This window comes from Eutrigla gurnardus (assembly GCF_963514095.1).
Source record: "Eutrigla gurnardus genome assembly, chromosome: 19".
NCBI classification, from domain to species: Eukaryota; Metazoa; Chordata; class Actinopteri; order Perciformes; family Triglidae; genus Eutrigla; species Eutrigla gurnardus.
The window spans coordinates 17,756,361-17,783,352 of NC_139930.1; the positions used below are offsets into that span (position 1 = coordinate 17,756,361).

Here is a 26,992-nt window from a genome sequence, read left to right on the forward strand (position 1 = left end):
GGGCAAAACATGCTCTTGCCTCATCCGCCGCTCTGCAGCACCCTGACTACATTTCCCACAAGCCCCCCTCCCTCCCTCCCTCCCGTCAGTCACCTAAATACCGCGTCATGAAAAACATGGCGGACCAGTGTGTGCATGGGGATCCGCTACTCGCCATCCGTCGTGGATAAAAGCTTATTTCTCCCAACAAACGACGCATTGTCGCGCTGGTACGTGTTCCCGAGTTAAATAAGACACTCGGACTTTATATAAATGTACATTTACGTGTTTCGGCTTCACAACTTTGACGAGAGGACGAGTCCAAGTCAGGGAGACTCGCTGTCATGCGAGTTTTCATCCTCAGCTTTGTGCACTTTTACACTTTGTTTGCTTCATAACGCGTTTTTCTTCTACTTGTGACTAGCAGTGGTTTGTAATGTGTTGTTTGTCAGCGTTGTTAAACCTCTGCTGGTGTCTCCTTGTCGGGTTTGTGATTACGGACTTGTGTCAACGTCACTAAGTCCTGTCAGTTGGAAGAGCAGCAACAATACAGCGTCAACGCGACGGTTGCTAACACGAAGTAACATACTAGCTAGCTAACTCATCAAAACACAAGTTATTTATACTATTTACACTAAGTCAGGCAAACATGATGATTGTGAGTGTGTTCACGAAATCAGCTCACTTTTTCTGCTCTGTGTTGACTACGTAGGCACCAAACCATGTTTTACACTTATCAATTAAAAGTTAAATAATCTAGAATACAGTGAACTACAGGTACGCTCATCATTAAACCACATTTCTACTACTGTAATAACATAACAGTAGTCCTGACATTGTCTGATTTAATTGTTTTATCTATCTATCTATCTATCTATCTATCTATCTATCTATCTATCTATTCAATGTAAAGCACAAAGCCTATGTCACAACTCAGGTTTTGCTGTTGGAATACTGATGCACCGTTTGACTTCCTGCGTGGTTTCAGGGCAAAATGTTTCGTCGGTCAAGATTCAACGCTCGGCCCAATGTGGGTACGTTGGGGAGAGCAGCGGCGACGCCCCAGGAAACCCCTTCGTCAACTCAGGATGCCGGTGAGACCCCCAAAGACGTCGGCGAGAGCAGCACCGCCACTGCTGTGGCCGACAACACGTCTGTCGTGACCCCGTCGGAGAAATCCGCAGCCCCAGGGTGAGTGTCAAGCAAACCAATGGCATCGCCTCTACTTGTGTTACGTACGTGTAACAATTGTTACTCTGCTGTTCAGGGACGGCAATGATCAAAATGTGGAAGGTACCAGCTCCTCGGCAGCAGTCCAAAGGCGGAAGCGATTTTCCATCAAGCCCAAAGTGGCCCCAGGCCGCCCCTCCGCCGCTGCTCGGATGACAAAATCCCCTGTCAAGGCCGTCTCTGAAACTCCCGTTGACGTCCCTGACAAGTCCAGCCAGACTGGGACTACGGCAGCCCCTCAGAGACTCCAGTCCCCAAGGCGACGGAGGCCATCAGAAGAGAGCAAGCAACCTAAACCCAGCCTCATTTCATTGGACGGTTCAGAACCGCCAGCCGCGCCTACAGCGGTGGACTCTGTGGTTTGTTCGCCAGCCGACAGCGGCAAAGAAGTAGGAAGCACGTCAGGAAGTCAAGTTAAAGAAGTTCCCTCCAGACCACCGGAGAAAGTCATCTACTCTATACCAGACAGAGAAGCTATCGCGTTATCGGAGAAAGCCAAGACTCTCATGTCATCTAAAAGTGGGCCTTCGCTTTCACCGCCGGCGTTCTCCCTGAGTAGACTCCTGAATGACCCGTCGGACCTGCAGAGGCTCGCAAAGGCCCGGAAACTAAGAGATCTGCTCAAACAGGAGATGCACAAAGAAAAGGTAGGCGAATCAGTAAGATCACTTCTCAGTATTCTCTTCACTCTTTTGTTCAGTTACATATTAATAAGATAGATCCTGACTCATTGTTATTATTTCACGCTGCAGAAACAAAGGAAAACAAACAAACGTGTAAAGGAATATAACTTGGATCCGGCCAAAATGACCATGAGGGACCTGATCCGTTATCTACCGCTGTCTAACCCCATGACGTAAGAGTGTAACGATGTTTTCTATTCATTATCTTATCTGACACAGCTGTTTTTGTGGTTCCTTTCTTGCCTTATGCAACTATAATTTGCCTTTTCTTTCTTCCAGATCCAGTTTAGAAGACTCGGGTCTGGAGAATGAGACCGTGGTCCCCACTTCTCCAGTAAGAGACGAGTAAGTTTATCCCAATATCTCTTTCCTTTATAGTTTTTTTTATTAAATGAAAGCACTGAGACGTCATTTGAACTTAAAAAATGCTTTCAAACTGTTTTAATAACTGCAATAGCTATTAAAAGCTGTTTAATTGTTATGCAAATCAAGTGATTCATACACATTTATTGGATTTTTTTTATTTTTTTTAAACTGTACCTTGACCATCCAGGTTGGAATAGTCCAAATAATGCACTACATTTGTGATCTCTATCATCAGCCGTAGTTCTTATGACAACATCATAGGTTTTTTCTGTCTGATGTTTGCGGTGAAATCCCTGCAGGTCACCAGAGAGAGCACAGGAACCTGCGGTCGTCCCTAAAATAGCAAGTCCGAGGGAGGAGGAGGAGGAGGAGGACAGGGAGGAGGGAGCGGAGGGGGAGGAGGGAGCGGAGGGAGCGGAGGGAGCGGAGGGAGCGGAGGAAGATGAGGATGATGGCGTGATGGTTCCTCAGGTCAAAGTAGCCGAGGACGGCTCACTGATCATTGATGAAGAGAGGTTGGTGACCTTCTGTTCAATATGAAATATGAAACGGGAATGACATTTTTGAATACCTTGATAGGAACTGACTAAAAGCGTCCAGAGATGTGCTTTCTCCTCTTAACATTGACAACACTCGTGTCTCAGCTTGACAGTGGAAGTCCAGCGAGCCAAAGGGCCAAATCTAGCCCAGGAACGAGACCCCATCTTTGAGCGTGGCTCCACTACAACTTACTCCAGCTTCAGGAAGGGGACATATTCCAAACCCTGGTCCAGTGAAGGTAGATCCATTAATTATAACATCTTGATAGCACACATTTTCCCCCGATTCCTTATTTTTGATGTCGTGATTGTTTGGTTTTCCATCAGAGACAGACATGTTCTTCCTGGCAATCAGCATGGTGGGGACAGACTTTTCCATGATTTGTCAACTGTTTCCTCACAGAGCTCGATCAGAGATAAAGGTGAGATGAAGATACAGATGTTTTTATGGAAGATGATATGAAGAAGCAATGCATTACTTCACTAAATACACGATAAAAGAGCTTGTTTGTGTTACTTCACTAAATACACGATAAAAGAGCTTGTTTGTGTTAATTGTGTCGATTTTAAACTTTCAGAACAAATTTAAAAAAGAAGAGAAAGAGAATTCCTGGAGGATTGACAAAGCGTTCAGTAAGTATTCAGTGGGAAAGCATGTTTAGCTGGTGGAATTATGATATTTTGTGTAGATTTTGATGCATTTACTGTCGTTTTGTAGGAGAGAGACGTAAACTGGACATAGAGTATTTTTCTAAGCTGCTAGAGAAGATTCTGGAAGTTCAGAAAAACAGGAAAAAACTCAAGGCACTTGCTGGGAAGAAGTCCCCCAAGAAGAGCACGAGAAAGCCAAAGGGTAACTATACCCTCCCCTACTCCTGAGTACTACTGAGTTGTGTATTATTGCTTCCTAACATATTCTAGGCTACAGATTTCACAACTATCCGCCTTGTTGCTCGTGTCTTCTAATTCCCTCTGCAGGCAAAAAAGCTTCGAGGAAGCTGAGTGTGGTGGAGGAGGAAGATGAGGAGGAGCAGAGTGAGATCCCTGACTTGGAGGAGGAGGAGGAGGGAGAGAAAGAGAACGAGGACCTCTGCAATGAAGGAGGAACCGCCGTCGCTCAGCCCAAGACGAAACGCAAAAGAAAGAGCAAACAGGACGCCTCCACTGAGGAACCGAATGACAAGAAGAACAAAACGAGTGAAAAGACCACAGAGCAAGGTTCAGCTATCAAACTTAATGATTTCTAAAAAATTAATGCATATGATCCTCAAAATGTCTTTTTCCTTGAATGTATCCCACTTTCTACATGTGTTCTTGGCCTCTATCCATTGTTGCTTCTACTTAAATGTAGTTTTTTGTGTTCTCAGATGAGGCCAACACACCCGGAGATGCCGAGGCAGCACTCCCCGAGGACCGTCCAGCATCAGACATGTAATAAAACTTTAAAAATTCAATTTTAAACAGAGCATTTTGCATCTTCAGTTGGCATTAAAATGTGCCCCTTTCATCCTAATATTCAGGTCTGAGAAAACGGAGAAAATCGGTGAAGTCAAGGACGCCACGATCAAACCAGCCAAACTGTCCCGAGGCCGAGCACCAAAACCGCTGCTGCCTTTGGGCCGCAAGTGGGGTAAAAAGGCCGCAGCGGCCGCCACCAAGACGGACGATTCCACGCCTCATAAAGGGGATGAGAGTGGGATCGATGGAGCCTCTGAAGAGCAGGTGATTATTTTGACTTTACAGTTAAGTCATCAGATATTGTCACATGTTGTTACTTTGCCTTACTGAAAGTCACGCTCACCTTTTCAGGTAAATAAAGATGCAGAATCACCCTTAAAGCAAGCCGATAACAGGCAGTCAGCCGATGATGACGAAGAGGATGCCGCCGTTAAACCTCCGAGACCTACAAGGTATGCATTTAGTGGTTGTAAAGCAGAAATAGAAGGGATAGAAGTAGTTTATCAGTGTGTGATTGTTGTTTAATAGGTATGGGAGAGTGCCTAAAGCCACCAAGCTCTTGAACTACCCCGCCAAAGAGGAAACAGCTCCCACCTCGCCAACGGCTGCCAAACCCAAATGCCCAGCCAAGAGGGGAAGATCATCCAAGCTACAATCAGCACAGGAGTCCAAAAAGCCCAAACTCGTCACTCTGAAGGCGACGCAGTCAGAATACGGTGACGAGGAGGATGACGAGCAGCGAGAAGAAGAAGAGGAGCTGGAAGAGGAGCAGGATTGCTCCAGTCTGGATGGCTCCGCCCCCGTGTTTGTGCCTGCCAGCCTGCGCTCCCCGAATCCTGTCATTTCAGAAGTGGAAGAGACGATGGAGGAGGTATGAGGAAACGTTTCCTGTCACAGATGCACACAATCCAGTCATTTTTATTTATTTATTTTTATAACAAGCATTCTTTGCCTTCGTTTTTATTTGTGCATGTTTTTCCATTCCATGATTCAACCCCCCCATCCCACACGTAGCTTGATATCTTGGCCACTATGCCTGATGTGTTGGGCATTTCCCAAGATGCACTGTGCCCCGATGCCTTTTGCGAGCAGGCACATAATGAGACAGGCACAGCTGAACCCTGTGAACATCAGCTGGACCTGCTTGTTGTAAGTGAAAATCATTATCCCCATTTACACTCGTCATTTTAAAAGCTTTTCTGAGATCTCATCTGAAAGCTCTGATGTGATCTATCCATATACTTTGATTAAAAATGCCTTTTAATACCTTATTTTCCAACATCACCCTCTTCTTTTAAGTATGCATGTATTTGGTTTTCATGCATGAGCTCAAAGCAACCTTTGAAAATGAAAAAGAAGTGTAACTGGGGCGACAGTAATGCATGTTAAACATCACACCCTTCCACAGATATATGAAAAGCTTGTGATGTGTTTGTTTTTTTCTTGCAGGATGTTATAGACTTCCTTTCTTCAGACCACACAGAAGGTATGTTGAAGTGATAATCTGAGAAGCTCCCAGTGGGGGGAAAGTGTACATATATTTAGATGTTTTTGGTGTTTTTCTTTTAGTTTCTGTATCTGCGGATGAGAGCTACAACGAGGCCGCTCAAACCCTGTTGACCATCGGCAACCTGGCTCATCTCACTCAGTCGGCACAGAATCAAATAGACATGCAGGATGACGTAACAGGTTAGACACACAGAAGCCAAAATATTCCTTATATTTATACTTTTTTAAATCAAATTACCTTAAATGTGCCCTTTATGTTTAATTGCAGGAACAACATCAGTCAGTGTGAATGAAACCAGCCAACCCCTGGAAAAAGAGAACGCGTCAAAGCCTGCTGTTCAAGAGGAAATCGGCTTCACTCCTCTTCAATGTGCAGCTTCTGATCGTGGAGTCACAGAAACCGTTCCCACTGTGGAACCACGAAGCAGCACAACCGATAATGATGACGTTTCCGTTATTGAACGCATTGATTCTGATGTGGACCCTACCCCGCTATTGCAAAGTCCAGAAAGCTCAAAGACCAGTTCCCCACAGACCAGAAGAGGACGCGTATCCAGGGTGAAACCAAAACCTAACCTAGGCCAAGCCTCGAGGACGGCTCAGGTAAAATCCCAACCAGAGACGTCAAAAGTAAGGACGTCTGAAGGGAGCCACTCAGTTCCTCAAACCACAGACACACCACCGGCCGCAGAGGAAACCTCTGAGACAGCAGACTGTAGTAAAAGATTATCGAAGGATGACGTGGCTTGTATTAAAGTCAAACATACGGTGGAGACATCTGGCAGTCAGGAGAGGTCTGTTGGTCCATTAGAACCCAGTAGGGAACCAGCCACCACAGCCTCGAGGTTCACATCTCCGTCCACAGAAGAAGCACCGATAGCTGAGAGTATATCTAGTAATCTGCTGACATCGGACGCGACGGTCACAGAATCCCAGATTGGACTGGAGTCAAACGTAGTCTCAGCTCCGGTCCCGGAGAGCAGCAACCATCCTGCTCCATGTGTTGCACCTGTTGAAGAGTTACCAGTCGAAAAGATGGAAGAGAATCAAGTCGCATCCACTCAACAGACCAGGAAGAGTCGATTCCAGAAAGTCAAACCCAAAGTCATCCTAGCACAGGCATCAAGGGCCGTCCGTTCTAAACCTCAAACCACAAAAGACGCCGTAGAGAAAGGCCCAACTCCAGACCCCACATTTAATGAGAAACCAGCAGTAGAGACTAAAGCAGAGTCAACTTGCTCCGCCTCTCCTGAAAAACCAAGTCAAAGTCATGATCCTGCTTCAGTTTTGATACCATCGTTGGATTTAGGGATGACTCTTACACCCACAGAGGAGTTGTCTTCAATCGAGCAGAAAAACCCAGATGTTGGGGTTGTTGTTCAGGCAGAATCAGACTCAGCAGCATCGCATCAGAGTGTCTCAGCAAGCCTTTCTGAAGCCCAGTTTGAACCCAGTAAGGAAAAAACCAGCAGAGACACAATGCCGACATCAGATTCCACTGATGAAAAACTGACGTCTCATGTTGGGCATACCCAAGGAATCACAGAATCTGAAGTAGGACGTGGGTCAGACTCTGTCCCTGTCCAAGAGTTAGAAGAGTCACCCGTCAGACAGGAAGAAGAAGTCAAACCTGCTTTCCGGACAACGAGAGGGCGATTACAAAAGGTGAAGCCCAACTTGCCACAGATGTCAAGAGGCGCTCGGTCAAAACCTCAAACCACAAAAGACGCCGTAGAGAAAGACCCAACTCCAGATCCCAAATTTAATGAAAAACCAACAGTAGAGGCTAAAGCAGAGTCAACTTGCTCCGCCTCTCCTGAAAAACCAAGTCAAAGTCATGATCCTGCTTCAGATTTGATACCATTGTTGGATTTAGGGATGACTCTTACACCCACAGAGGAGTTGTCTTCAATCGAGCAGAAAAACCCAGATGTTGGGGTTGTTGTTCAGGTAGAATCAGACTCGGCAGCATCGCACCAGAGAGCCTCAGAAAGCCTTTCTGAAGCCCAGTTTGAACCCAGTAAGGAAGAAACCAGCAGAGACACAATGCTGACATCAGATTCCACTGATGAAAAACTGACGGCTCATGTTGGGCATACCCAAGGAATCACAGAATCTGAAGTAGGACGTGGGTCAGACTCTGTCCCTGTCCAAGATGTAGAAGAGTCACCCGTCAGACAGGAAGAAGAAGTCAAATCTGCTCTCCGGACAACGAGAGGGCGACTACAAAAGGTGAAACCCAACTTGCCACAGACGTCAAGAGGCGCTCGGTCAAAACCTCAAACCACAAAAGACGCCGTAGAGAAAGACCCAACTCCAGATCCCAAATTTAATGAAAAACCAACAGTAGAGGCTAAAGCAGAGTCAACTTGCTCCGCCTCTCCTGAAAAACCAAGTCAAAGTCATGATCCTGCTTCAGATTTGATACCATCGTTGGATTTAGGGATGACTCTTACACCCACAGAGGAGTTGTCAACAACCAAGCAGAAAAACCCAGATGTTGGGGTTGTTGTTCAGGTAGAATCAGACGCAGCAGCGTCACATCGGAGTGCCTCAGAAAACCAGAACCTTTCTGAAGCCCATTTTGAACCCAGTAAGGAAGAAACCAGCAGAGACACAATGCTGACATCCAAGTCCACTGATGAAAAACGGACGTCTCATGTTGGGCATACCGAAAGAATGACAGAATCTGAAGTAGGACTTGGGTCAGACTCTGTCCCCGTCCAAGAGGTAGAAGAGTCACCCGTCAGTCAAGAAGAAAAAGTCAAATCTGCTTTCCGGACAACGAGAGGGCGATTACAAAAGGTGAAACCCAACTTGCCACAGACGTCAAGAGGCGCTTGGTCAAAACCTCAAACCACAAAAGACGCCGTAGAGAAAGACCCAACTCCAGATCCCAAATTTAATGAAAAACCAACAGTAGAGGCTAAAGCAGAGTCAACTTGCTCCGCCTCTCCTGAAAAACCAAGTCAAAGTCATGATCCTCCTTCAGATTTGATACCATCGTTGGATTTAGGGATGACTCTTACACCCACAGAGGAGTTGTCAACAACCAAGCAGAAAAACCCAGATGTTGGGGTTGTTGTTCAGGTAGAATCAGACGCAGCAGCATCGCATCAGAGTGCCTCAGAAAGCCAGAACCTTTCGGAAACCCAGTTTGAAGCCAGTAAGGAACAAACCAGCAGAGACACAATGCTGACATCCAAGTCCACTGATAAAAAACGGATGTCTCATGTTGGGCATACAGAAAGAATCCCAGAATCTGAAGTAGGACGTGGGTCAGACTCAGACTCTGTCCCTGTCCAAGAGGTAGAAGAGTCACCCGTCAGACAGGAAGAAGAAGTCAAACCTGCTTTCCAGACAACGAGAGGGCGATTACAAAAGGTGAAGCCCAACTTGCCACAGATGTCAAGAGGCGCTCGGTCAAAACCTCAAACCACAAAAGACCCTATCGCACCCACGCAGCCTGCGGAGACACCCACCGGTCAGACCTCAAGGCCCAAATCCACTGACGATACCCTTGCAAAGGTGGAAGTACAGCCAACTTGCAGTACCAATCCTGAAACACTGAGCCAAACTGCTTCGGTGTCATTAGAATTACACTCGACTCATAAAACCACGGAGGAATTATCTTCAACTGAGGAGCAAAAGGCACAAGTTGGACGTGGACTAGACTCAACCTCTGAGGGCTCACAACAAAATGTTCCCAGGCGACGCTTTCCCAAGGTCAAACCCAGACCAAATTTGGGGTCATCTCCTCGAACGGCACGGGCAAAACTGCAGCCGGATGATGGGGGTAAAGCCCCAGAACCACAGCCTGTGGACAACAACGGTGCACAAACAGAACAGGAGCCTGTAGAGTCAGGGGAGTCACTCGACGGCAGGAATAATAAGGGTACTTCCTCTGATGGTGTCGTCATAGCAATGCCGCGGGTTGCCGAGAGTCGGTCTGCGTCGACGGACTCGGTTGTTGAAAACAAGAGTGATGAAAAACTCACAGTTGAATCCAGAAGAGAGGAAACGTCAACGAATGAAAGTCAAGATGCAGTGCAGCTACGCCCTGAAACGAGTCAAACAGCTGCCCAAAGGTAAGACGTGATAATATTTTCCTGATTCTCACTCACAGCCGAATGTTTTAAATACATTATGAAGGAATTATTATTGTTTTCCACTTTAAAGCACTGTTGATAAGAAGTCAGAGGCGACAGAGTCTCCCTTGAGAAAAGGTCCCCAGGCCCGGAGAGGCCGGCTGATTAAACCCAAACCCAGACTGGGACGCAGCACCATCCGACCTCCACAACCCAAAGAGGTCCAGAATACCAAACAAGCAGAAGCAGGTTTGAAGCCTTTTTTTTAATTTTTTTTATTCAAACTCCCATACCTCAGAGAATGCTCAGCAGATATATTCAGGATTCTGCCATCTATGACCAGAGAGTGTTGACTTCTAATGGTTCCTCCTTTCCATAGATTTTGGTACTTGTTCAGAACGTGTGTCTGAACACCCAGCAGGCATCCAGCAACCAGTAGAGGGAGCTATTGAGCAAGTACCTGACAGTTGTACTCGGGTAAGTAGTAACATGTGCAGCAGGAGGCGTATATCGGGATGTATGATTGTTTTACCCTTGGAGATGTAAAAGTAATAACAGAGCTATGGCAGTGACTCCCAACATGGGTACATATATATTTATTTATATTTAAAGGAACTGTGTGGATTTAGAGAGTATTTACTGGTGCATTTGGATATATGTTCATAATGATGTTTTCATTACTGTATTCAATTACCTGAAACTAAGAATCATATTTTCATTAGAACGAGCCTTTCCTATGGGATGCAATCTTGGTCAAGAAGATCTCATTTAATTATTTAATAATCTGCAAACTGATTTATTCTCTTCACATTTCCAGGATGCATCAACGTCGCGTACAGGGACCCAACATTCTCCAGATCTCACATTGTTCCCAGACTGTAAGTCGGTGGATTTGTTTGTATTGTGAGTTGTGTGTGGAGTATATGTGTGTTTTTTTGTCTAAAAGCTCTCTCACTCTCAGTGTCGGTGCTGTCCCAGCCCTCGGATGCAGACGAACCGTTCTTCATCCTCTCTCTGACCGAGATCCCGGTCTGCCCGTCGGTAGAGGTGGAGGAGCCGCCGCTTCCTTATCTTCCTCCAACAGATGCATCAACACAGCAATGGAGGTGCCTGTTTTTTTTATATCACATCTTGTTCATGCAGGCAGGGATCTGTGTTTATTTTTGTGTTCTGATGAACTTTACTCCCTCCTCATCAGCGATCCTGGAGACGTCACCGTGCCCGTTTCCATGGAGACTCCAGTGGATCCTAACGGTAGAGTGATTCCATTTTACTCCTCATTTATCAATAATTAATCTCATGTTAGGAAGAGTCAACGTGGATTGTTTGTGTTTATGGAACAGAGAGTACTACAGTCCATCCAGCTGAATTACCAGAGACCGGAGAGAATACTGATGAGACTGGAATCCCCCCCACGAACCAGCGTCCGGTGGGCACGAGAAGAAGAGGTACGCAGCACGCCAACACTTAACTCATCACGTGCACTCGGCAATTTTCCTCATGTATCCGTTCCTCTCATAACCAGCCAAACTGGAGCCTGATACTACAAAGGGGGAACAAGCCAGCGAGTCCGTCGCTGCCAAGGCGGAAGCGGCCCAGCGCTCGGAGCTCGCCGGGCCTTCTGTGCTCCCGGACGCCGTTGATGATGCTGTCAACCAGCCACAGGGAGGAAGCGGCGATCACGTCGGCGGGGGGGAGCCCCCCGAGAACAGCGGCTCTGAAGCACAAACTTCACGGGCGAGGGGGACGCGTAGTTGCAACAGGTGAGGACAAACATTTGTGTTTAACCGTTATTATGTGGCTTTGAAAAAACTGGAAACACGTGACAAATCTTCTACTGTCACTTAACCCGACATGTTTTAAATGGTTCAGTAATGCTAAATTGGTTAGCATGAGTCAGTCGCTAAAGTCTCTGTGATGTGATTTTTGAATGTGTGTTGTTGAGAGAGTTGGATGGGAAACCCAAACATCGGCTAAATACTGGCTAAAGGTAGTTTGTTAGCTCACAAAATGACTTAATGCAAACTTATAGGCTGCTATTTGTGTTGCTGGTGTTCAGGCAGCGATGGTTCATATCATTAATTAAATAAAGACATATCAATACCCGACAGAAACACCAACGACTCCCTCTCCCTAAGTCCTGAGACGACCACGACGGCCCTCGCAGGCGATTCTGGATATGGAAGAGCAGCTTCCAGGGGTCGAAAGGTCAGAACTCGAGGAGGAAAACGATCCACTCCCATGCGCAGTGCGACGCCGCCAACCCTCTCCACGTCCTCCATCACATCGCCGACGCCAACGGAGCTGCAGGACGTCACACGGACCTCCGAGGGCGGCCCAAGTCCCGACGCTTCCTCGTGTCCGGCGGAGGTGAGGCGGAGGGAAGGCGTGGACTCGTAGCTCCTCCCCCTCATACACGGCGATCACAGCTGAGCCTTTGTTCTTCTCTGTTGCAGGTTTCTGTTGCCATGGAGACCAGCTCTATAGAGGTGGAGCCCACCAACGTGTCTCAGTACTTTTTAAGTGACATTTTTACAGACGTGGACGAGACATGAAAGCTGACGAGAGGAGGAGCTTCCCTTTTTTTTTTTTTTAGATTGACAAGTTATGTCTGAATGTTAATTTATGACTAAAAGACTGTTCTGTTTTGTTGTTTTTGTTCTCAAATGACGTGAAGATAATACTTTCACAAGCACTTTGAAGATGTACAGTTAGTTTCAATTTTTTAAATGAAAAATGTTCTCATTAATAACCAAAAACCCAGGTTTAAAGGTGGTGACAGCATTTCCACAATTATTCATGATCCTTCGAGCTACAGATTCACCAATTTGGTTATTAAATACCTGTGAAAATGTAAATATTGTACAATGCTTTTTCTTTTCCACATCTGTTCCATTTCAAAACAGACATTTACCTCAGGAAAAGAATACAACATAACAAGATTACTATTTGTTTTTTTGTGCTAATTTGACAAAAAAAAGTCTTAAAATGTGCTTTTCATTCACTCCGTGTGTGTGTGTGTGTGTGTGTGTGTGTGTGTGTGTGTGTGTGTGTGTGTGTGTGTGTGTGTGTGTGTGTGTGTGTGTGTGTGTGTGTGTGTGTGTGTGTGTGTGTGTGTGTGTGTGTGTGTGTGTGTGTGTGTGATCATCTCAGTGTTCAAAGAGGTCCTTGTACATATTCACAGCATTCTAATTTTATGTTTGATACTTGAAGACAAAAACAAATCTTCCTGAAATTAGTCTTATCTCATTAGTTCATTAAAAGTAGAACGTGGAATTCTCTCAGATATGAATAAAAAAAACAACCTATTCTTCCACCATCACTCGACTCTTATTTTCCATTTCAGCACAGATTCATATCTAGAAATACTGTATGTGTTTGTAGAGATATGTACTCATGCCGATGACGTTCTATGTAGGAATCTGCATGTGATCCAGCTGAGACCGTGAGCTTTGAGCCTCCTCTTAATCCCTCACGCTGCAGCCTCTTGTAGTGAAGCTTAAGACTTGTTTGGATCTCCGTCTGCAGGTCCGACGCTCGGCCAGCTGAGAGATCAGACCGGAGTTCACTGCAGCAGACCAGAGGCCTCCACCAGCAACATGAGCCAGAACACCCAGGTTAGTGCATTTTCATATCTGTAATCAGCACATGCATGTGTGTCATGTCATGTTTTAGAGGTGGGAGGAATAATAATCCATTCTATGATGCTTTGATTCTGCATCGATGCAGGAAAGTCTAAACATAATTATTATTTTTATTTATTTAGGCAATATTTCCACATTTTCTATCAGGCCTACATATTTACATATTCTATTACTAAGCCATATTTATTGTTTATTACTGGTCTCTTGACTATACCTGCACTGTACCTTGTCGCACCACCATCACTCTCATCTATCTATCTAAAAGTTATGTAGAACATCAACTGTATCATACAAATAAGAATTGGTTGGTCTGCAGGTCAAATATCTTCAGTGATTTGTACTTTGACATTGTTGCTCGTTAATAGATTTTTTTTGTTTGTATTTTTTAATAATTTTTTAGACTTTTTTTTTTTTAGCTTTATTGACAGTGAGGGGGGGGGGGGGGGGGGGGGACGCCATGCAGAGCCAACTCACTGAGCTCTCTCAGTCCCAATAGATGTCCTTTTTAAATGATATACAATGTTTCTGTGAAACTATTTTTACTTTCTATTGTGCCCTTTATACTATTTGAAATGTGTTTGTAATATCGGCACAAAGGCTCTTGCAAAATCAGGTCACGTAATTATTTGAGGATCAGAAGAAAATCACAATTCGAACGTGGCTCAGGCTCAGAAAACATGACTGAATTATGCAACGACCTTCTGATCCCTCAAAGCTGTGTGTGTGTGTGTGTGTGTGTGTGTGTGTGTGTGTGTGTGTCTCTCCAATGAACAAACAGGTAACACTGTGTACATTATGTTGTGAAAGAGTCTAAATCTCTTGTATGATGATTCAACCTTGAAACGGTTTGTTATATGAATGACGGGGAAATGTAATGTTGCTGTAGAAGAATCACCTTTATCAACTCACACAATTAATTCAAGTTCATATCTAATAATAAATCTCACATCATCGCATGTACATTGTGATTTCTACAGGCTGGCGGTTTACTCTCGGTGTAAAAAGACCAAAAGACACTTAATAATGTATGAAAAAATAAATATCTCATTCGGAAACATTGTGTGTTCCATATACAGAATTGATTTAGTTTTTTATTCATCAAAGAATAACTACATCTGCTGTTACAGGCGAAGACAAATTAGTTTAGTCCCGGGGCTCTGAGACCTGAATCCAGGGATTAATGTGGTGATGTGGTTTTAACCCCCCATGAGCTCTGGGGCTCTTACGCAACGGGGTCGGAGTGTGTTGAAAGTTACGAGGCCAATAAAAGTACTGGATTACTCTTTCCAGTAATAAACAAAATAACTGTTTTCGTATCAAATATCCTCACCAATAGTTGTTCATAACATTTAACTAAAAAACAACAACAGGGTAAAGAGGAGAAGTCAGGGATTCCTCAGGGTACATGCCTGGGAACCATGACAATTTGGCACCTTTCCATCTGGTAGATGTTGAGCTCTTTCAGTGGATAAAATTAGTTTGTGCTGCATGAAAATCAAGCTTCATCCTCTGGGGACCATGAAGTCTGGAGGAAGTTCCAGGGCCATCCATCCAAGAGGCTTCGACTTCGGCCTCCAAAGAATATGGATTAAAAGAAATGTGTTTTTTCTCTCCCCTTGGATCCCGGACAGGACGAGGAGGTGCTGAGGCAGATCGAACGGGAGGTGCGGATGAGGGAGGGGGCCACGAAGCTCCTAGCGGCTTGTTCCAGGAGAGATCAGGCCCTGGAGGCCTCCAAGGGTCTGCTCACATGCAACGCCCGCATTTTGGCCCTGCTCAGCCAGCTACAGCAGCTGAGGAAGGATCAGATCCTGCAGAGAGCGGGGCGCAGGTCGGGTCAAAGTTTTATGTGAAATGTCTGTGGGACGTTGTCATGCCGTCTATCGGCCACTAGAGGTCAGGCATGTTGTTAAAACACCCACCGAGTCTGTCACTGAAATGTTGTGATGTTACGTCAGCTTTATTATTACTGCTTGAATAAGTGACTGAAGAGTTTTAATAGTTATTTATTCAAGTAGTTGGACTTTTTTATTTCATGTTTTTGCATGAAAGCACTGTTGAGTTTTTGTGTTTGAACATTTTCCTCGATTTGGGTTACGGCTTATCATATCAGGGCTAGCCCAAGCCTTTTGGGGGCCCTAAGCAGGATTTGGGGGCCCCTCTCCCACCACCACAGTGCTTAATGATTATTAATTATATCAAAAAACCTGTGATATGTATCTGAGGGGCCCCATTCAGACATCATAACCCATTTTGTATCATTAAGGGGCCCTATTAAATCAGAATGATCTTTCTTTTGCGTACAGACTTTGATGTTTATGTCACCTGTGTAAAAACACACGATTGGGGGCCAAGGGGCCCCAAGCAGCCACTAAGCTTGCTTATGCCTCGGGCCGACCCTGTGTAATATGACACATTATGCACAGATCACTAGCACGGCCTGGAGCACTTATATACAATACATGAGCTACTAGATAAGAAGTGATTGAGTTGGACTTGATTTACTGCCGGCGCTGTGCTGGATTCCATAAGTGTTCAGGTACACGGCGTCCTGAACGCCACGTATGTGCGGTATGTAGCGTTGGATGACAGATGACGGATGGATGTATTTCTTTTACCTCAGGCCATCTGAGGATGTTGTGCCGTGTTTGGGGAAAGTGTCCATCTCAGGTAAAAAGGTGTTGACAAAACATACTGCCATAATAATTCCTAAAATATAATACCTGAGTGTTTATATAGCTGTCTTTTATCATTTACACCGTGTAGACCTGCGGATTCCACTGATGTGGAAAGACTCGGAGTACTTCAAACACAAAGGAGGTAAGACGGGAAGCCATTGCACTAATGTGAAGGAATGGAAGTGCTTTTGCCAGATATCATTTAGTAAAAGTTTTTAAAAAATAAACAAACCCTGAAATGATTGACCACCCTCTTATTTTTTTTATTTTTTTTTGTATTTATTTGTTTATTTATTTATTTTTTCAGTTGGCTAATTTGCAACCCCTATCAAGACCTGAAGGCAGAGGTCTTAAACAGGGGTCCGTGACCCCTAGAGGGTCCACAGAATTACTGCAGGGGGTCCCCGAAATGATTTGATCCCAAACTTTTTTTCTTCCAAAACTTTAAATATGTTCACAAATTTAAATCTTATTTTTTTTTTTTAATGTTATGAGCTGAAATGTGATGAAGAAATGCCAATATAGCAGAGATCTTCAACTGGGGGTCAGGGATCCCCTCTTCTTTTCTTCCAAAATGTCAAATATGTCCAAAAATACACACGAACATTAATACAACATCTAACAAGCAGATATATAAAAGTGAAATTGTGATGTAGAAATGTCAGCATTACAATATTTTCTATAAATATATGACTCATGAACCAACCTTGAAGACCTCTGCAATATAGAATTAAAATATGTTCTATAAATATATCAATCTGTCAACAATGATCATTTTAATGGCTTGGCATTGTGTATCCATCCATCATTACAGTACTGCTATACATGGCACTATAGGCTGCACTACACATCATTATAATTGTATACGATATGTAATAATTTGGTTTCTTGTCCTGCAGAGCTGCAGCGCTGTGCCGTGTTCTGTCTGTTCCAGTGTGGCACAGAGATCCACGACACCGACCTGGTGATGGTGGACAGGACGTTAACCGACATTTGTTTCGAAGACGCGATCTTATTGTAAGTATTTCGAGTTGTATTTGTTTTTGTCCCATTTTTTTAAAAGTGATTTTCCACGTGTGCATCAGCAGCAGCGAGGTCGGTCCAGGCTTCCAGCTCCACGTCCAGCTGTACAGCAGCTGTGCGGTGGAGGACTTCTCCCCGGGGGCACTAGGACCCAGGAGAGCGAGCTGTCTGGGGGGCTCGGCGGGATGCTCCTCGGGGAAGAAGATCCGTGCTGCGTTCGAGTCCGCGGCCTTTTGTGGATCCGGCAGAGGAAACGTGAGAGCCGGGATGGCGTCGCCGCCTTCATCCCCTCGCCCGTCCACGCAGTGAGGATGACGAGTCTCCCTCAAATGCACCACATGTTATATATATAAATATTTATCATATTTTATATTTTATATCATTTGTTATGCTTTGTGTGTGAAGGGGGCCCAAGTACAACCTGCTGGCTCAAACCACTCTGAGACTGGAACACGTCCGGGAAGGCTTCAAGACGCATGATTTGGCTCTAGCAGCAACAGGTGAGTGTACAATTATATGTTTTCTTCTCTTTCCTCCTGAAATCCTCAATCTCTTTGTCTTTTTCTCCAGAGGATAATCCATTCTGGTTGCCTCTGTTTGGCAACATGTGCTGCCGCCTAGTTGCTCAACCTCTGTGTATGATTCAGCCAATCATGAGCGGCCAACTCCATGTTAAGGTGATTTCATATATTATCCCTTTTTTAAAAAATATTACATCATGTTATAGAATCAACTTTATTTTAAACATTTAAAAAATATATAATCAGTAAAATAGATTTTAAAGGAAAAAAACAACAAAATCAAGATAGCCCACATTAAATCAATCAATCAATACACAATACAAAAGGAGCAGGTCCTACCCATATTCTACTGATAAAAAATCTTCAATACATTCATTAATGTCCATCCTAAGAATAAAACACTATATTTCTACTTTACATGATTGCATTTTCTTAGCAAAAAGTGAAATAATAATAATAATGATGATAGTAATGATTACCCCGTCAGATTGTAGATTTCTCCTTTCTATACCTGATGAAAATGATTGTTTTATCCATCTTTTAAACTGTCTGAGATTTTTTCTTTATTATCGCTGTCGTTCAGCTCGGAGACGATCTGGATGACTGGGGAAGTGTCTACGGCGTCCTCAGGGGGCGGAGTCTACTCTGCTATCGGGATCAGGGGGACCTGGAGTCCGAGGACCAGCCGGTACTCGTTATCCCCATCAAGAAGGTGGGTTCAGCCTCAGGGACAAACGCATCTACACGTTGGACAGATGAATGAATGGAAACCCACCACCAACATATTATATAGTCTACAATCTAATCGTGTGAGTTGATTCCTCCCAACAAATAGTGGAAAGTTACTAAGTACATTAACTGATGTATTTTATTATTGTTGCTACCATTCTGAGGTACTTAAACTTTATTTGGTTGTTTTCATTTGACGCCACTTTGTACTCTGTCAAAGCAAATGAAGTACAGCAAGTTGTTTTTTGTTTTTGTTTTTATTATTCATTTATCAGTGGAAAAACAAGAATTTACATAACAAGAGAACAAAATAGACATATTTATAAAACAAAAGTATTTGCAATTATACTAGTAATACAAACTATGTAGTTCTACATACACAAGATCAAAGATGCCATCATTTTTTTTATATTTAATCCTTTTCATGTTTTTGTGTTTATAATTGGATTTTTTTATTATTTTTTCCTTGTCTTATATACATATATATATATTTTCCCCATATTTTATTTATACGTCTTTTAGTTTTCTAAACATGGATTTTCTTGCTCCACATTGTCGTCCTCCTTCTTGGCTTGTTTTTAGCCGACGGCTGTCTTTCTCCTCCAAACCGCTCCGATTGTGTCATTTTAAATAACCATTAAAGGGTTAGCCTTAATGCTGTAAGCTTCTGTCAAAACCGCAGTTAAAGCTGTTTTATTACTTTGTCAACACGTCCGCTATTAATATTTCTCTGAAGGCAAATCATCATGGTGGAAAAAACACACCTTTTGGTGCTCTGCCATGTGTGTTCAAGCACAGATTCCAACCAGATAATAATGTGTTGTGAAAGTGATTCATCTTGTTGTTTTTTTTCAGGACACACTTGTTTGTGTGTCGGAAAGCGACGGCGTCCCGAGTGTCTGCATCAGCAGCCGGCAGCGAGGGGAGGACGCCACCTACACGCTGACCGCCAGCACACCAGAAGATGGCCGCCGCTGGGCCGAGGCCTTTCGTCAGCACGTCCAAGACACGAGTAAGGCAACCAAAGCCTAGTGCTTAATCCGGTCTCTCAAACCGGCTACACGCTGAATGTGTGAAATTAGGCGTCGGGCCAAAGCAGAAACACGGATAGTTGAGGTGTCACTACAAATTAAAAAATGCCTCGCCACGCCCTTGAGTTCCCGCCTGGAACATCATGTGCACAAACAACCAACACCTTACTCCCTGTACTCCCAGTTCCTCCTTCTGCATTGGAGTTAATGTAGTTCTTTTTTATTATATGCACATTTCCACGTGATAGCATTCTACAGCTAAATCAAAATATGAGTATGGTCGTCATGCAGACGCCACGTCCCCCCCTCCGAAGAAATATTAGTACATTTTAAACTTAAATCAGTTTGAGAGCAAAAGTAAAGATCTAGATCAGTGAAGAACGTTTGTGCAGCACATACTACTACTCAAGTACTACACTTGAGGTACTTGCACTTGTACTTGAGTAGTTGCAACTGTATCCTTCTACACTACTATCTACAAGGAAATATTGTACTTTTTTCTTCACGATGCCAATTTGACAATATTAGTTACTTTGCAGACTTTTTCTTTTTTTTTCTTTGGAAAGGACAGTTTTATAAAAAAAACAACAATCATAAGCATAGAGGTAATCAAAATTTAAATAAGACCTGCATCTTCACTTCCAGAAGCACAATATACATTTATACGCCCTTCCACTTTGCAGACTTTTTCAATGCAAAATACAAATCCACAAGCAGTATTTAAAAAAGTAAATTCAAGGAACCTGCACATGATCGTTGCCTCGACTCAAAATCACAAAGTTTCTCTTCTTGGAAATAGTTTGAGGGGATTTTTATCGGGCTTTGTGCGTGGATGTATAAAGGTAACATTCCCAGACTGATTCCTGCACGACGGCATTCTTTGGTGGCATGTTGGTGGCATCGGCAGGACAGGCATCTCAATAGTGAGCCTGATGTCAGACTGAGATACTTTGTTTTCTGCTCTGCACTTCCTCATCTCACAAATACGAACAAAGAGAGATAATCCTAATAATAGACGTGTATGTCTTTTAATGCATCCTGTCCTTCTATCCTGTCCGTCTATCTCCCGGACATACTTGTGTGTAAGAACATGATGACATCTCTCTGAGCCCGTCTCCTTTCTGTTCTGATATACGACACCTAATAAAGCTTGCAGACGTGGGACGGCAAGTCTGCATGTTTGTTTTATGAGCTTCCAACGTCATCTAATTTTGAGTTGTACAGTGTACCACAATACACCCTCATAAACAGAAGGAGAACATATAACTATACAAACAGAAAAATATATATATATGGAACTCTTCCTTTTGATGAAGACAACAAATGTAATTTTTTTTTAAATATGTTTATTGATTTTCAATGAAGAGAAAAAAGAAAAAAAAAAGAAAATGAAGAGAGAGGGAAAAAAAGCATTACAACGATATGTCATGGTCATAAAATGAGTATCTACTATCGACAGAATATAAAAAATATATATAATAATAATAAGAGTAAAATAGACAACACAATTAAAGCCAGATGTCTGGATGCTGTTCAAAACCACCGGCCCCAACATGACCTTTGCCCTCAACACCCGTCTGTGCATTTGATTCAGGACTTTCTGTCTGAAACACCAATATATCACGACTGTGTGACTTTGTCTTTGTCTTCCTCTTCTCTGCCTCCTTCTTTTTGCCTCGCTGCCTTTCAGAGAATCCGGATACATCTCCTCTGATAAGCTGGTTTTATTTCGCTACTGCATTTTGCATTTAAATCCCAAATGTTTGATTTGCTCTCTGCTGAACGGGCTCGACAATGTGTGTCATCACAACGATATAGTGTGAATGTAATAATGATAATGTGTGGCGGGTGCCACTCCCCCCGTTGTGAACCAGGGCGTGTTGTACTTTTATTAATACAGAGTACTTTGAATCATTGGTTGCTGTGCTCTTGCAGAACATCACTTATCTTGCATGACGGCGAGTACCCCCCCCCCCCCCCCCCCACACACACACACACACACAACAATGCTCCTTGATTTCTGCACACAAACACATGTTCATTATCACATCTATATTTTGAATACTTTCGTATACATGGAATGTCCTCAAATGTGACATGATGTCTAAAGCTGACAGGTATGCGGCCCGACAGGTGTGACTCTGTCTCTATGAGTTATCACGGATTCTCCGTTTCTCTGATTTTTCTTTTTTGTTTTTTGCTGCAGGCCATTGGAAGCAGTGTTGCGACCGCCTCATGAAGATTGAAGAGCAGAGCTCCAGGAGAGTCGTTCCTGTGAAGCAGGGGTCGCTTTACCATGAAATAGGTAGCGTGTAACGCCTACGTACGGTCACGTTGCTGGTTGCTGGTTTCCACTGGGCTCAATGGACAGGAACCTTTACTTCCAGTCTCCTACGTCACAGCTCATTCATTATGTTTGTTTGTGTTTGTATTAGAATCTAGTAGCATCGTGCGTGAGTGGAACCAAACAAGTCTGCTTTTATTTCGTTTTCGCTTCTACTTAGATACTTAGCCATGCTAGAATGTATGTAAGTGTAGTAGTATTAGTAGTAGTAGTAGTTATAATATTAATAGTATTAGTAGTTTGTAGTGTTGCAGGAAGTGTGCCGTGGATTTCTTTCAAGGTTTTTCTGGTTTTTCTTTCAAAACAATTTCCTCCTGCTGCTAAAAAACTTCTTGATAAAATCAGGGAGTGAAAACAAAACGGCAAAGTTGCACGGGCCGTAAAAACCAAAAGTATGTGACATATCTCTTTAGAGTTGACATGTGAGCTGTTGTTTGTTTGTTTTTGCATTTTATTTATTGTAACAGGGGCAATGCACAATAAAACTTTAGCCTTATATCAAAACAAGGAGAGGTGCATCGCACCAGGTTTTTTTTTTTTTTTTTTTTTTTAGCAAACTTGCTATTTTCCACCTAACAAACAATTGTAAATAGAGTATAAAAACCTACATCATAACTTTTTACAAACATCAACAATCCCCATCCCACCTTAAAAACAACATTTGTACAAAGGCACAGCAATAAATCCTCATTCCCTCCCACCTCCTGCTTTTACAGCTATGTGCAGAAAGGTCAAATACAACGCTACACTCTGCAAATCCTATTATTGTTCATGTCAAAAGGATGACTTTAGCTGCTTTAGTGCAGATGAACTGATTTCTGTATTGTGGTGAATTGAAAAGAAACGAATGGTGGCCTCGAAGGCCAGCCTGAATGCAAAAAAAAAGACGTACGTGTGTGGGCGGATCCCATCGTCTGAAAGACCATATTAGGAGACATAGAAAGGCGATGCACACGTTCACCGTCTTCATCTGCAGAGCGCTGGCGTGACGCCAGGCCTGAAAGCAGGTGAGCAGGTTTGAGTAAATAGCAAGATCTACAAGATAAGTCCCCTCAACGACCTGGAACAAGGAGCCTGACACCAACGGGCGTTAATGGGTGCTTTATCTCCCCACACCTGTGCAAAAAAAACATCCGTCACTCACATCAGGAAATCACATCAGCAATCATGGGGCAATTGGGAGTTTTTTTTTTAAAGCATTCCAATCATCAGGACAGGGTGTAACAAAACAACTCTGAAATTCCAACGTATCAACCGTTTCAGAAAAATGACATGTTTTAAATATTTGATCTGGAGTTTGATATCTTTCTGAACTTCCTCGTGTTTTGCAGTCACACCGTCCCCTCCCGGAGAGGGTCTCGTGGTTCTGGATTTCTCCGAAGAGATCCGGTCTCTGCTGACTTCCTACTACAAGAAAAGGTTCTTTCACTCACGTTTCTACTCTCAGCATTCATTTTGGCAACGTGATTTATTCTCTCCTGGACATATTAAATACATAATTGTCTAATAACCGCCATGACAGCTATAATAGTTTGTTGTGACGGTTCAATGAGGCAATGCAACTGACACCGCAGACATAACATCTAATAGACAAAATCAAGATCGTATTCCTGCCTATGTACGATAACCATACGATGTTTTTCCAAAATATGTCAATGAAACGGACGTGGACTTGATAAACAGTGCTATTTTGAGAAATCTGCAGTCAAACCAGCAATATTAGAACAAAAAAAAAAATTGTGATGTGTTTTTCAAGAACATGTCAACAAATATGATTTATGAGAGAGTTTGAGATTTTAGATCTTGTAAGACTTTAAAGGTGTGCAGCTAGCGGTGCAGTCTTACCAACCAGCAATAGTAGAACAAAAAATGTTTTTTTTCAAAAACATGTCAACAAAGTTTGAGATTTTAGATCTCTTAAGACTTTAAAGGTGTTAAATTTTAAATTCAGAGCATATTCGGTTGATTCCACAAGACTTGGCGACGGCTGAGCCGGCGGCTAGCAGCCAACGGTGCAGTCTTACCAACTGGCAATAGTAGAACAAAGTTTGAGATTTTAGATCTCGTAAGACTTGGAAGGTGTTAAATTTAAATTCAGAAGAGCATATTCGGTGCTTCCACTTGACATGTTGACGGCTGAGCCGGCGGTTAGCAGCTAACGGTGCAGTGCAACAGCGAGAGTTGCAAATGACGGCAATGGAGGCGTTTACCCAGAAGGGGGTGGGGGGATACATTTCTGCGATGGCGGCGTTGTGTCCGGACGGTAACCGTCGTATATGAGCTGTTAGCTAGCTGGTTGGGACAGAGAAGCTAAAATAAACACACACAGAGGGACTTCATTCTCTTTATGTAATGGATGCCATAACTCCTCTATCGCTACATTGCAAATACTTGTTTCCTGCTTCGTTAATGCTCTGAATATCACACGGAGAAGCTTTTTTACGAATTGCAAATTGCCGTCTGTGTTTATAGTCGTACGAAAGGCTCGGTTAAATCACGTCAATTAGGGCTAAATTAGAGCGAGAGTTTTTTATTTTTCATATCACAGAGCTCCGGAGTGATTCAGGCTTTTACGACTTTTAATAACATATTATTATTTCTTGTTTGGTCAGTTTGTTCAGTCTCGGGGAAAAGAGCGATACTGAACGATGACACGAGGGCACAGGCTGTTCTTTTCACGCACCTATTGAGGTCAGCGGTGACGATGGCAACATCGCGCCGAAGCAGATAAACACCTCGCTGACTCCGACGCATAATGGCCTCTTTTATCCGACGTGGCCTCTGTTGTCAAATCAGCTGACTGCTTTTAACTTCTGGCAACGGGGCGAACACGCTCAAAGTTACGAGTTGGAGTCTGCACATAATGCACCCGGGTGTCAAATGCCACGGTTTTATTGTTCGGAGTGTGATGGTTTGTGTGCAAAGAGAGAGAGAGGGAGAGAGAGAGAGAGACAGAGAGAGTGACAGAGAGAGAGACAGACAGAGAGAGAGACCAGGAGATCGGGTCAACAGATGTCCCTGAGAACAGGTTTTACTGGAGATTTTGAATGTTGATGCACGTAAAGTAATGAGCTGAGACGATGACAAAGATATATATTTTTTGCATCGCTGGCTTTGTGCAAACTGTAATGAGTTCATGAGTGAGCCGTATGTACACATATTGATTGCACGGTGAGTAAAACATGTCAAACATGCTAGTAAGATGTCTCACTCGTCTTCATTTGCATGTCTGGACAGAAATGGCTGATGAGTTAATTGGCGCTGATTTTTCAAACTGTCACTGATTTGCATATAGAGTTTGATGAGATCTTTGCTCTGGTTCACTTGAGACTAACAAAATCGCCTCATAACTAGTGATTAATTCATAATGAAGCGTTGACAAAACAAAATAAACCCTAGCGTGATCCAGCGTCTGGTATCGTCATAAATCAGATTGGGTAGTGGCCAAACGCCTCAAAGGAAAAAAATATGAGATTCATTTCCCTCTTTGCCTTGAGGGGGAATTCACCGTGATGTCCTTTCACTGTGATCTGATGAAAACAATGACTATTCTGGTAAGGAAACAATCACATCCTCATACCAAGGAGACCACACGGCCGGCCGTTTTAACTGAGGAGGTGGCATGTGCTCATTAATTGGGGTGTGTGTGTGTGTGTGTGTGTGTGTGTGTGTGTGTGTGTGTGTGTGTGTGTGTGTGTGTGTGTGTGTGTGTGTGTGTGTGTGTGTGTGTGTGTGTGTGTGTGTGTGTGTGTGTGTGTGTGTGTGTGTGTGTGTGTGTGGCTTGGCTGTTTTACACTGACAATTAGATACCAAAATAGAAACACGAAAGGTCAGGGTTTTTATAATATGTATTTTCTTTGTCTCTCTTCTCCCACAGTTGCTGACGACCCTGGAGGAGCGGGACACCGTTTACATTTGTGGTGACCGGTCAAGGAAACGGCGTGGACAGGATAAACGGTGGTATTTGTAATCAGATATATGTCATCCTTCTCTGAGTCTTACCAACCAGCAATATGAATAAATAAAATTAAAAAGAAATAGTGATAAGTGTGAAATACAAACCCCAAACTGACTGTATGGCCATTAATAATACCAAATATACCTTTTGGTGTAAAGAGGGACCACCAAATGGCCTCCAACAATTATTACAATGATTATTGACCCTGAATCTGTTTCTCTGTTGAGTCACAAGGACGACCTTATTTATTTGTTTACTTGTTGCCGCACCTCCTGCAAGCCTCACACACGATACCTCCTCGCATATTAAAATAGTACGGCGCCATTAACAGTCAAGCACTGGCTTTTTGACAACCAGTTTTAATAATAATAATAATAATAATACATAGGTTTTATATGGCGCTTTTCCAGTTGCTCAAAGACGCTTTACGAGAACAAACAAGATGAAAACAATAGAGAAGAGAACAAAACAGGCAAACAAAAAAAGGATAAAGGCAAGAATGTTAAGGTGACATTTGAAGGCTGCTTTGAAGGATGGATTAAAAAACATTACATTACAAACACATTAAAAAAACCTGACACGACTGCTCAGCTTCTAGTTCAGTCCAATAGCAACAATCTGCTGGAGCTCATTAATATATATATATATATATATATATATATATATACACACACACACACACAGACACACACAGACACACACACACAGCAATAAAGTGCTACGGAAATGTTCAGAGAACTGTTCTCAGTTTAAGTGATATTATTTTGATTTTGAACCAGTAATTCAGGGCTTGTTGTGTCGAATGATGAAAATATTCTTGATTGTAACCACAATATTTTTTACAAGCATCATTTTTTGGCGGATATGAGCATGAGCGCCGTGGGCAAAAATAAAGAAGCACTACGCAGTTCCGTAGATTATTATCCTCACTGAAAACTCAACGAGTAACACAAGTGTTTCTTGTTCTGTAATTTGCACTAAAAATAAAAAAATATGCCTCCCCTTTCAAAGACGCCTCCGGGTTAAACAATAATCTTAAGTGAAACAAAAATTACTTGCCGAAACATGTCGACACGAGATCTCTCACAATTACCACAATCCCCCGCCCTTTGAAACCTCAGTGATGCATTCAGGAGCTGGTCAAACGGGTGAACGAAACAAAACCCGGGAGCAAAGTCAAATTAGCGCGTCAACTGGTGGCGTGTCTCTCTT

The 26,992-nt window shown here is 43.2% G+C and overlaps 2 protein-coding genes across 2 annotated transcripts; both read left to right on the forward strand.

Moving 5' to 3' along the window:
- Positions 1-112: 112 nt before the first annotated feature.
- LOC311029436 (uncharacterized protein) lies at positions 113-13,162 on the forward strand. Its single transcript, XM_084034575.1, has 28 exons — positions 113-209; positions 968-1,170; positions 1,247-1,856; positions 1,962-2,065; positions 2,172-2,237; positions 2,558-2,773; positions 2,903-3,036; positions 3,125-3,219; positions 3,376-3,430; positions 3,516-3,650; positions 3,776-4,015; positions 4,165-4,228; positions 4,318-4,519; positions 4,607-4,707; positions 4,784-5,126; positions 5,270-5,404; positions 5,705-5,741; positions 5,825-5,944; positions 6,033-9,852; positions 9,944-10,101; positions 10,232-10,329; positions 10,670-10,730; positions 10,814-10,958; positions 11,051-11,106; positions 11,196-11,300; positions 11,378-11,615; positions 11,964-12,222; positions 12,309-13,162. The coding sequence occupies exons 2-28, from the start codon at positions 974-976 to the stop codon at positions 12,405-12,407; spliced, it is 7,893 nt and encodes a 2,630-aa protein (XP_083890701.1). The 5' UTR covers positions 113-209; positions 968-973; the 3' UTR covers positions 12,408-13,162.
- A 229-nt stretch (positions 13,163-13,391) lies between these two features.
- On the forward strand, positions 13,392-26,074 carry LOC311029861 (rhotekin-like). The gene is made up of 13 exons (XM_084035261.1): positions 13,392-13,469; positions 15,128-15,327; positions 16,120-16,166; positions 16,263-16,316; positions 17,074-17,191; positions 17,263-17,502; positions 17,603-17,697; positions 17,768-17,874; positions 18,302-18,430; positions 19,303-19,459; positions 21,685-21,783; positions 23,154-23,241; positions 25,700-26,074. Exons 1-13 carry the CDS (start codon positions 13,452-13,454, stop codon positions 25,704-25,706), a joined length of 1,359 nt encoding a protein of 452 aa, XP_083891387.1. The 5' UTR covers positions 13,392-13,451; the 3' UTR covers positions 25,707-26,074.
- Positions 26,075-26,992: the final 918 nt, after the last annotated feature.